The sequence below is a fragment of the Coffea arabica genome, chromosome 10c (assembly GCF_036785885.1).
Source record: "Coffea arabica cultivar ET-39 chromosome 10c, Coffea Arabica ET-39 HiFi, whole genome shotgun sequence".
Classification (NCBI taxonomy): Eukaryota; Viridiplantae; Streptophyta; class Magnoliopsida; order Gentianales; family Rubiaceae; genus Coffea; species Coffea arabica.
The window spans coordinates 51,865,947-51,877,708 of NC_092329.1; the positions used below are offsets into that span (position 1 = coordinate 51,865,947).

At 38.0% G+C, this 11,762-nt stretch overlaps 1 protein-coding gene across 1 annotated transcript; it reads right to left on the minus strand.

Annotated features, from left to right (window-relative positions):
* Nucleotides 1-3,733: 3,733 nt before the first annotated feature.
* On the minus strand, nucleotides 3,734-11,381 carry LOC113714543 (PH, RCC1 and FYVE domains-containing protein 1-like). Its single transcript, XM_027238436.2, has 9 exons — nucleotides 10,754-11,381; nucleotides 9,459-9,545; nucleotides 9,004-9,093; nucleotides 8,761-8,847; nucleotides 8,549-8,668; nucleotides 5,471-7,570; nucleotides 5,197-5,343; nucleotides 4,525-5,066; nucleotides 3,734-4,119 (listed from the first exon to the last, which is right to left on the minus strand). Exons 1-9 carry the CDS (start codon nucleotides 10,799-10,801, stop codon nucleotides 3,960-3,962), a joined length of 3,381 nt encoding a protein of 1,126 aa, XP_027094237.1. The 5' UTR covers nucleotides 10,802-11,381; the 3' UTR covers nucleotides 3,734-3,959.
* Between the last annotated feature and the right edge of the window lie 381 nt (nucleotides 11,382-11,762).

Genomic DNA, 11,762 nt, shown 5'->3' on the forward strand with positions numbered 1-11,762 from the left:
ACTTCTAGCTACTTTCTGAAATCTTCTTTGATCTTTCGTCCCTCTCAAACCAATCTGAACTATTGGTTGAAATTGCTCAAGGGTTGGGTTAAGAAGCATAAAGTCTTGTAAAAGTTGCTGAGTTTCAAAGCCGCCCAAACCCTTGAAATCAAATAGCAATTGCCAAAGTCTTCTACCATACCATGTCTTTCTTGCTTGCGACATCAACCATGTGAGATAGTTTTTGAAAAGTCCCAAAATGTAATGTCAAAGTTCGTTATATCAAACAAGGAGGTCTGTCCATAGGCATCTTGCAAGGTATCCAATTTTATATGAGAAATTTTTCTCACAGTTCTGACTTCTGACGACATATGTGCCACTTAATTAGTAGGTGGGTTTGAAGTCCCCATGTTATATTTAATTATCGATTACCTTTAATAAAGACAAAGTCATCAAGGAGGAGGAGGTCAACCCATTCAACTCTTGCCTTCTGTCCATCTCCAGGCTAAACTGCCAAAACAACTACAGGGAAATCAAATAATTTAAAGGTGACAATTGCATTTGCAGGCCCTGCGTGAATGGTCCAGCGGTAGCGCCTCTCATTAGTGAACCTTGAGGTCACAAGTTCGAGTCTCCGCTCTGCTGGATTCTTCCGCGCACTTAACGTGTTCGGGCTGGGTTGGGACGCCGGACCCGGATCGCAGGAGATTAGTCGGGCCCCGTAAGGATTGACCCGGACACCCCTGTGTCGACAAAAAAAGTAAATATCGTGAATTGGGTTTTCAGAGGAGAGTGGAAATTAGTATGACATTGTACACACTACGCTTATGATCGATTCCATTACATTTATATAGTTTATCCATTTAGCTTCACTCCAAAAATTTTGAACCTACCTTAAGGAGTGATTAGCAGGCACTTGTGAGACAAACTTGGCTCTATTTGGATTAGCATCTTTTTTTTTTTTTTTTTTTTGGAGTTGACATTAACACTCCAAAAACAACTTAAAAAACATGTACAATTTTAAATACATCTTACGAAAATAGAAAAAATATGTAAAAAATTACCAATTATTATCCCATTTTTCTTCCTTTTTTTTTTCACCTACTGCCACCATTCACCACCCACCACCACCAACACCTCTTTCTCCAAAATTCCACCAAAGAACAATCCCCATCCCTATCTCTGCCATCTCCCAAGCTAAGTAAGAAGGAAAAACTAAAGAGGCCACGAGGGAGGCTCCATATAATTATTTACCTCTGTCCGTAAATAAAAAGGGAAGACATTTTGAAAAAAAAAAAAAATAAGCTTGTCCTATGCTTCCATCAGATGGTAAGAAATTGGACTGTTTGCTTTCTCGAAATGACATATTGGCATCAATAGGTAGACGTTTGAAACGTGCTTAGGTGGAACCTTTTAGGATGTTTAAAAGAAATCACTAAATGGACCAAAGAAAAGAATGAGAAACATCAAATAAGACAAAAGGTGGAGAGGGCTGTAACTAGAAGGGGGAAGGGGAGGAGAGGGGGTTGCAAGGAAGGAGGGAGCAGGAGGAAGAGGGATAAAGAGAGAGGAGAGAGGGGAAAGTGGAGGTGCAGTGATGGTGGTGGAGGACGGAGGAGGAAGGAGGGGAAGGGTGGTGCGTAGGTTAGGTTTTTTAATTTTTTTTTTAAAAAAACATTTCACGAAAGCCCTAAATTCTATAAGTACCTCAAAATATATTCTCATAAGCATCCCTAAAAACGCCCTTAATAATACTCCCAAAAACACCTAATCATCTACAGTAAAAAGTTTTTCATAGATAGCGCTACAATAAAGTTTTTTAAAAATACCTCCAAAAACAGCTGATCCAAACTGTTCAACGAATAACATAAATACACATTTATTCAGTGTTATGAAGAAGTGAATCCATAAACGTCAAACACATTAGATTGCATTATGATGAAACCGTCCATTATGTAATCAAGAAAGACTACTGCAAACAAGCATTGAATCTAGTGTGGTTTTGAAGATTAATTGGATATCTAATGCAGAGTAAAGTTTCTCAAGATGAACTAAGGATTTTCCTATTCTTTTTTTTTTTGGGGGGGGGGGGGGGGGGGGGGGAGGGGGGGTAGAATATTAGCATTATTGTAGACTACAGTACATTCTCCAGAGGAAATTGAGGGTTTTCCTGAGGATCTTCATTGACATTATGGCACTATGTAGATCATGAATTGCGACAAGAAATTTAGATGGCCAGAGGACTATTTGTGTTGTTATTGTAATTGGTAGTATTATTAAGATAGTTGGTCAACTAAAAAGACATGATTGATGTCCATGTGGAAGGGAATATCATTTTATCCCATTTAAATATCCTTAAAAAAGAAGAAGAAAATAATGGAGGTAGCTAATGCAGTTAAATCCTCAGTCACAGTCATAACAACTGTAGCTGACTTGAATTAACACAACACAATCTTTGCAGTCAACGGAATAACGAACCAATGTCTGCTCCTTCACCTGCTGGTTCGCAGCATTTGCTTCTCTACTATATAATAATGCAACAGAGAAATAAAGAAATTAGTATATGTTTTGGCTCTATTCTATTTGCAGTGGAATGCAGTCCTGAGTTCTTTGAGTACTCAAAATTATGCAGGGGAAATTCTAGTTTTAGTCCTCAGAATTTGAGCCATGCACCAAGAAAGTGATTCCAAAAGTTTCAACAGACTTTTTTTTTTTTCCCCATCACAATTATAAATTTATTTCATAATATCTTCAATTTTGACAGAAAAAAGGGCAAAAGAATAAAATAAAATTTGTTACATAAAATCAGATTATCTTTTCCCACCCTAACAAATTGACACATCTCCACCCTCTTCTGAAATGATTTCCTAATAGACACAAAGCACCCTCTCCATGGCATCAATTACTCCTTCCCTACCAAACTGAGTACCTTAATTTGACAAAACACGAATTCTAGTTGAAGATGTATAGTTGTTAAGTAAGACATATGACAGTTCAATCACTCAATTGGGATTTAAGGGGTCACTGTGGAATAAGTCAAAACCAGTAAATTTTTCTGTGTGAAGTAGTAACATTTACTAAGAAACATTTTATAGTTCAAAATTTTCATTTTTGGGAAAAAAAAAACTACACAAAAATAATCCATTAAAAAAATATCCAACATGGAACAAATCTTGCCAATATAATTGTTAAGAGACCAATATTAGTAAGTTCTTGGTCTGACAAGTGACAACAACCACAAAAGTAGATTCCAACCCTGCGCCAGATGGGAATAAAACTTCATTCTTCTTTTGACTCCTTTCAATGATTTCTGTTTCTTTAGGAATCCAATGGTTGTAGCTCTTTCTGAGGCATGATCCAATGATGCAGCGAAGAATTAGGGGGAGAAGGTGAACTAGATTGAAAGTTGAGTTGCAGACTAGTGGAGTTCTTTGAAACAACTGGGAAAATAATTTGCACAAAATATCAAGAGTCTTTTCATCTTTTAGTTTGTTTTGACTAATGCTCAGAGGACTCAAAAATGGGTAGTAACTGCTTATATAAAATTGTCCTTATCAAGTTGGCATGGGAAAGGATGAGGGCAACATTTGTTTTTCAGTTGAAACTTTGGACTTCTGAGGCCATTTTGGTGCAGCCCCCAGACTTGAGGTACAAGAGAGATTGATTCTGCCAGAATGGCAGGCTATATTGGCTACATCAACTAAAGCTAAAGAAGATTGAAAGGAAGAGCAGGCACAGAAATTCTCTGCACAACTACAAAAATTGGAGGACTCTTATATACACTACAAAATACAACAGTAAGTGTATGAGGGTTGAGTCCCAAGAAAAAATGAAACAAGAAATAAATAATAAAAGAAGAAAAATAGATTGGAGGAGGGTTAGAGAAGAGGTTTGGCTTCCTCCCACCGGTGTGGCTGAGCCTTGGAACCACCAGCATCACAGCTAACAAAAAAGTAGAGATGGAGAATTTGCATTGCCTGCTAAATTTGTGAAGATGGTGAAACATTTCCTTCTGACCTGCGGGCAGTCTGGCCAGAAACTGATGCCTTGTCGGATCCGCGCACGTTATACCTCTCATAAACTTTTTCACGGTTCTCTGACCACCAAGTCTCTGCTTGATGTTCTCCGAATCTCCTTCGACTGCAGATGTAATTCAGATGTCAAATGCTAAGTTAATAACAAATTTTATCACTACATGCTCTTACTGGAAAGTATCTTCTTGAAGGTAAAAATCAATTCCAGAAAATAACCTAGATCAAAACAAATCCTAAAACTGGAATTTGACTGATAGACAAGCAAAGCTCTCAAACAAAGACATGAATCACAAGAATTACCTTTTAAAGAAATGCACTAAGAAAGTTTGTGATGACTTCATAAGAAGAAAGCAACGTCTTTTACATTATAAAGAGTAATTAATGTTGTTACACTGATTAGTAGTAAGTAACCAGGTAATCATTCAACGCAAAAACCACAGAGCAGTTAATACCAAGCTACATAAGACGTGCATCAATTAATATCACTTAAAAAAGAGGTAATATTAGATACCTGAAGCGCACTCGTTTCAGGTCTCTGGTACCATCTCGAAGGGCTACCAGTGTTATATACACACCAGGCTCATATTGTTCAATCCACTCAGCCTCAACTTGATTGACATTACCAGGAACTACAGCAATTCTTGACTTTGAGCCATTTTCTCCATCTTGGAAAGGCCCACCTTTATTTCCAGCTTCAGAAGCGCCACTGTTGCGTGCCTGACAATCTTGATTCCCGTTAGGAACTCTAAGATCCGAGAGACGATCCCTCCCATATGGGGTTAAAAGTCCCTGAGCTTGATTGCTTTGATTGGTTTCGTAGCTTCCACATGAATCCCTGGGCAATTCACTAATACCTTGCACGCCATTAATTGTGGAGTCACCACTGATTTGAGAGGCCAGATAAGAGCTGTTAGAATCGGATCTGGAATGATGTTCTCCATTTGAATTTGGATATTGTATGCCATTTGGCTCCAAACCATTAGGTAGGTAAGGTAGCCTGATGTTTTCAGTATCATAAACACCTGGTGGCAATCTTTCAGCCATATCCTTGAGCTGAAAAAGATTCAGGTAGAATAAAGTAAAGCACCCTATTAGCAACTACAAAGACTAACAGAACAAGAGAGATAAATTAGAATACTTTTCTTCTTGTTTTTCCAGATAATATAGGAAAATTCAGCCTAACCTGTGCTGTTAGTGACTTGATCACTTCCTTCGCAGCTCTACATTTAGCAGCTTCTTCTGCAGCCAGTGCCATGGTTTCCTGAACTTTTTTTGTTGATTTCTGGAGCTCCACTTCTTTAACTTCACATTGATGTCTTAGACTCTCAACCTGGACGAGTCCACAACCAAGAGATGAGGGAGTTGACGAAGAATCATAAGGCAATCCCAAAAAAAAAAAAAAAACCATAAATAAATAGATAAACAAATTTCGAACACGTGAATGGTTCAGGATGTACCTGTGCACGCAACTGATGTACTTCTTGATTAAGAAGTTCATTAGTTTTCTTCAAACTATCAGCAATGCTCTTGGAGAAAGAAAGCCCTGATGTTGTTGGAACTGGTGTTGCAGATCGCGGCGGACTAGGTTTTCTAGAGAAAGGGGACACAGATCTAGAACTGACACTAGATGGTGCAAGCACCGGCTTTGGAACAGTTCGGCGCAGGTCAACAGCTGTAGCCAAAACAACATCTTTTAACTGTAGCAAAGAAGGTGCTTGAGATGACCGGCCCACCAGAAAAGTATCTGCTTTCTTTCCTTGTTTTGCTGCTTTGCTATCCAATTGCTTAATTAAGTCAATATTTGATGGGAGTGCTGACTTTGCCAAGCGCAATTCAGACTTATCCAATTTGTCCTTGTTTTCACCAGAAAGTCGGGGAACAGCATTCCTCCGGTTGTTACCACTAGTCTCCACCACCTTACTCAACTTGGCAAAGCAGGAATCACAGACACGATATGGTTTACTCGGATTTGAGGCCAAAGCAGCCCTCAGCGCTTTTCGAGAACTACAAGCATGGCAATGCACAAGCCCGCAATTATAGCAGTTATGTCTTTTCCTTGTAAAACCAAAAGCCTGCCTACAAGCTGCACACTGGGACTGTTCAGCACCAGACACCAACCTGTGAATACATATAGCAGCCGTGTAGTTTGAACCACAGGCAATATACCTAACGTTTCTATCCTTTAAAGCTTCAACAAGGGTTGGTGTTTTCCGGTCTTCTACATCCCCATGGCCTAACCTCCCATTAGCTCCTTTACCCCAGGTATAAACCTCATTTTTTGATGTAAGTGCTGCTACATGATAAGCACCACAAGCAATTTCTTCAACAACTTCCCCAAGCTTATCTTCTACTGAGCAGGGTAGCTTCCCATCAGACTGAGGATTCCCAAGCTGACCATACACAGTACTTCCCATGGTGAAAACATGTCCTGATGTAGTTAAGCCAACAGTTAAACTATGCCCACAAGCAATTTTGTGAAAATTATAGTCTATAAGTGCAGGCACGCAAGTTGGCTTTAGTCGAGGTTCTTTATCACCATGTCCGAGGCGATTTTTATCTCCATCACCCCAAGTAAACAATTTTCCAGATGAGACACTAGCACTGGATTGTGTTGCAATGACCTCTACCACAGCTGCAGTATGCCACACCCCACATGCAACAGCAATAGTCCTCAATCCTGACAGAGATTCAACTTCTCTAGGAAATGTAACATTTTCCCTATCCCCATGGCCTAAAACCCCAAAAGTTCCATCACCAAAAGTAAAGAGCTGTCCGGTCGATGTAATCAGGGCAGTATGCCATGGACCACAAGTTACCATTGCAACCTGAAGTCCCTCCAGAGGACCAGAAATTCTCTTCGGTATCCAGTGACTGACATCAGATCCATGACCAAGAAGCCCAGCATTATGCGTGCCATCTCCCCATGTGTAAAGCTCTCCAGCCAATGTCACAGCACATGAGTGAAACTCACCACAAGAAACAAAATCAACACTGCAAAAAGACAAAGATTCAACTAACTGAGGTTGGATAACATCTTTTCCAACTCCGTGGCCAAGGCGTCCACCGGATTCTTCACCCCATGTAAAAACTTCTCCCTGCCTGGTGACTAAAGCAGCATGTCTGACCCCACAGGCAATATGATGCACATCTAAAACTACATTTGACTCCAATGGCCGAGGAAGAAGCACATCAGCTCTAGTCGTCACAGAACTAGCATTTTTTTCAGGCCCAATCTTGACAACATTATCACATATTACCTCACCCCAAATATATACATCCCCCACTGCATCACAATCATCTGGTGCAGAACCATGACTTGAGGTGCTAGGGGCACTAGAAACACTAACCCGAAAAGCATCTGAACCAGATCCTTTAACTTGCATATTCATTTGATCCAAAGCTACATGTGCTTGCTCAAAATGCACTGAACTATCAGGCTGATATCTTTTTGGAGAAGGAACCGTGTGAGAACTGACAGAAAAATCTGAAGAGCTAATTTCTTGCGTAGCACTAGCAGAACTGTCACTTGGGCTATTTGATATCAGGTCTCTGTTCTCCTGAATTCAAATAAAGGAAAAGTCACAGGGTACTGCTTTGACAAAATTTATATACAACAACAAAATGCAATTTCTTGTCATGCAAATGTTTCAGTGATTCTTTTGTTCCTATTCCACCACCTTTTTTTCTTCTATGTCTATCCAAAGAAAGATAACGGAAACAGCTTCCCCCTCCCCCTCCCCCGCTCGATTTCCTTGCTTTTCAGTTAAAAGCTTATCTTATTATCACCTTTTACAATCAATTCAAACATACCCTATCAATTTGCAGTACATTTAAATTGATGATTTTTAATGATTATTCTAATTTAATCATGTATTGCGAAAATTTCTCCAATCTACATACCAACAAATGAGTTCAACTATTAGATGCTTCATTTGATACCATAACATTAATGACCTGCAGACAACATATTATATCATTTTTGGTCCTGGATTGCTGAAATGTTGATTATTTTCACAAAACAATAAAAACAACAATCCTCATCTCTCTTTCCTCCCTTCCCCAATTCCAGCCTAAAACCAAAACAACTACTTTTCACTCTCATTCTGTCAATCAAGAAATCCTAACTCATCAACCTCAAGTCACCGAAGATCACATAAGACTGTACCATCCAACTTTCATGAACCACACATAACATCAGAAAATCAAAGGTTCAAATGTTAGAACCCATTTGTGCTAATGTATTAGATAAATCCTTATTTAAGACTCCTGAAGTGTTTGGTTACAAGATAACCCTGAGGTGAAATGAGATATCATCAAAGAAACAGTTTATACTGGGTACTGCACAAACCATCAAATGTGTATATATATGAATCCAACAATTGATGAACAGACAAATATACTCAAACTTCTTTAGTCTGTGTGTGTAAACAAGCATCAAACATTATTGCTATCAGGCTCACTAAGATCCACGATACAGAACAACATGGCAACAACGCATGTTAAAAAGCAAAAGATTGCTATGAAGGTAAAATTACATCAAAATAGAAGCTTCCATCACTCCATCCATCAATTTTTGACCGACCACCTTGCCCGCTAGATATCAGTGATCTTAGGCCACCAATCCACACCTCAGCCTCAACTTTGTCTTTGCAAATCTGAACAAATATTGGGTACTTTATAACTTAACAAAAACCAGCACAAATTGCTATATAATTTTCTTTAGGAAACCCAAATCTTAAACACTAACCAGGTCAAGGGATCTTTTCCCGTTGTTATATATAAGAGAAAAGGACAAGTAATCCTTTTCAGGACGAAGATAACGCTGGAAAACAGCCTGGCAGTACATTCAAAACATTAAATTAGAATGACTGTCTAATACACGACATGATGAACCCTTAAAAAAAATGTAGGTAGAAATAACTTGAAAAGAACACTTGTATCACGAAAAAGCAAAATAATTAATATAAAATAGCATGATTTAGAATCTCACAGTTCTTTGCCCAGGAATAATTCGTGAAACTGAAGCTAGCTTTAAAATTCTTTCGCCGCGGCTAGAAATCCAGATTAAAGAAGATTCATCCTGTAAGGTACATCTCATGATATTACTACCATGCTAAGATATTGAATAAGCCAAAAGATTCAAAATTCTAGATACGAATGAGTAGGAAAACAGACAATCACTGCGATGTTACATTAGCCAATCAGAAACCAAAATCTAATTTAACTTATCCAACACACCAATTTCCATTCACTAAGGTAAAATAACAAAGGCCATGGTGAATTCTGCCAAATAACAAGCTAATTTTCTTGGCTCAGTGCTCGACACATGATAAATTTTAGCTGTAAATCAAATTCATGCTTTATACATCACAATGAGACTCTATGCTAGAAACAGAAAGGGACTATTCCATGTCCATTCAAATAGAAGGTGGAAAATTGACTTACAGCAGAAAGTCTAAATGGACAAAACTTAGGCTTCCCTTTACGACCATATTTAAGTAGTTGAGCACCCTTCTTCAGAGCAATCAATGCCTGCAGAAATCAAAAGAATCAATTCTGAATAAACAAATGCAACCGGACAGAGGCAAAATTTTCAAGTGGATATTGTAGAGACTGAAAATAAAAATTAATCCATTGAACGTATATGTCAATACCTCAAAGTTCACCCAAAGACTTGTAAAAGAAATAAAATGAACTATATTTACAGACTTATGTATGAAACAATACGAAGGATGGCATTTGTGCAGATGAAGAGAGAGAAAAATCAAAGCTAAGAAGGCATACTGTCAACAAATGATTGAAGCGCATATCTTAATCTATTCTCCTTATCCCTCTAATATATCCCAGAACAGCAAATAACTCCAAAGTCGGCAGATAAAAGCCTTACATATCCAAAAGCTTGCATTTTATTGAAAACAAATGTAAGAGTGGCTTCTTCCAAGCTAAACCTTTTTCTCGGCTTACCACTGTAACATTTCCCAAACAACCAGTCCAAATAAAAGAAAGAAAAGCCATGATTCAGAAAACAAAAATATGTGAATAAACCAATTGGCCATTGTAGTGAGTCGTAATAATCTATTGAACATTAGTAGGGACATTCTGTAGATGACAAATTCATTAGACAAAAAGAACCCGAATTTCTTCTCCACAATATCTAAACTCCAATACTCAGCTACCCAAAAATAAAAAAAAAAATCATTGATAAAATTCCAGCATACAACTTTTGATATTTCCTAAAAGATTACAGTATCCAATACACCAATACTTCTGCAATACCGCCTACCCCCCCAAACTCCAAAAAAGAAAAGTTTAAGTGATCACCAACCTGAATAGAACCATGACATATCCCAAACTTATTTCTACATTATTTATGTCATTCTAAAAATCCAAAAATAGAAAAACTACATTAACTATTACAAAAAGTAGCACTAAAAATCATAAAAATCTCATCTTTTTCCAAAAACTCACAAAAAGGAGGAGGACACACAATTTTTTTTCCAGTTTGGCAAAAATCAAAGGGAAAACCAAGTGGTATATAAATCTTAGCATGTGAATATTTTCAAAAAATATATTGCAATATCCAGTACTGATTTTGAATCCTTTATCAAAAACTTAGAAGATAAAGATCCCATTTTTTTCACTCCGAAATTCAATCTAAAAAAAGGACACATTATCCAAAAATAAAAAGAACAAATTCAAACAAAAAAAGGGGAGAGAAAGAAACTGTTGAATATAATAACCTGCTCAATATCACGGTCTGCATTCCCGTAGCTAACAAGATCTGCCATTCCATGTGAGAGGATCACCGCCGCCAGCACCAGCTCCCACAACACCGCACCACCACCCCCCAGTAACTCCTCTGCTCATCATCAACTCCCACCACCGCGACGACGTCGTTTTCACTCTCCCCTCCGTACACTACCATCAACACCTCATCCAAACCCCCCAAAATCACCTCCAAAAAACTCAACTCAGAAACCTGAAAAAACAAACCCCTTAACTTCACAGATCTGAATAACTCCGCCAAAATTCAATTTTTCACAAAAATCACCAAAATCTCGCTAGTCAAGGAAAGTCCTTCCACAGTCTAACTTGATTCTATCCTCTGTCTTCTATTTTTTCTTTCCGTTCTTTTCGAGGTGGCGCGTGGACTGAAACAAACAGTGAGAAAACACTGGAGCCTTTTCTCTCGGAGGGGAGGCTATGAATACCTCCGACCACGGCGGACGAATGGAAAACAGAGAAATGGGAATTTTTTGAATAAAAACAAAAATTGGGGAGATAAAAAAGAGAGAGAATGGCGATTGAACAGAGAGGGTAGTATAAAAAAAAAAAAAAAAGACGGTGTCTTTTTTTTTTTTTTTTTTTTTGGGGGGAAGGATTATGGGTACTATGAACAAAGTTGGGTCAAAGATGAATGAGCAGAAAAGGCAACAAAGTTGCAAGGACTAGTACTAGTCCACAGCTATTATGTGATCACAAGACATTTTCCAATGTTTGCCTTCTTTTTTTTATTATTATTATTAGATTAAATAATAGTAGTATTTTTTGGTGATTTTACAATCTATGGTCCTTGAACTTTACATTTATACTAATCCTGTTTGAGTTTATTTGGGAAATGGAATTGGATTTTTCCAGCAGAAAATTACAGAGCAAACTGTCCAAGAGATTGATTTATGGTGATGGTCTATTGAGTCTCTTTCTAAGTAACTGAATTTTTGTGTTTATCTCCACGTAATTTCTCATTTT

Bases quoted from the DNA above. Each gene is read 5' to 3' on its own strand.
- LOC113714543 (XM_027238436.2), bottom strand. From the start codon at position 10,801: ATGGCAGATCTTGTTAGCTACGGGAATGCAGACCGTGATATTGAGCAG. The intron at 8,669-8,760 runs GTTAGTGTTTAA...ATATTTGTTCAG, and splicing joins GGAAAAGATCCCTTGACCTG to ATTTGCAAAGACAAAGTTGA. The intron at 5,344-5,470 runs GTACATCCTGAA...GGACTCGTCCAG, and splicing joins TACATCAGTTGCGTGCACAG to GTTGAGAGTCTAAGACATCA.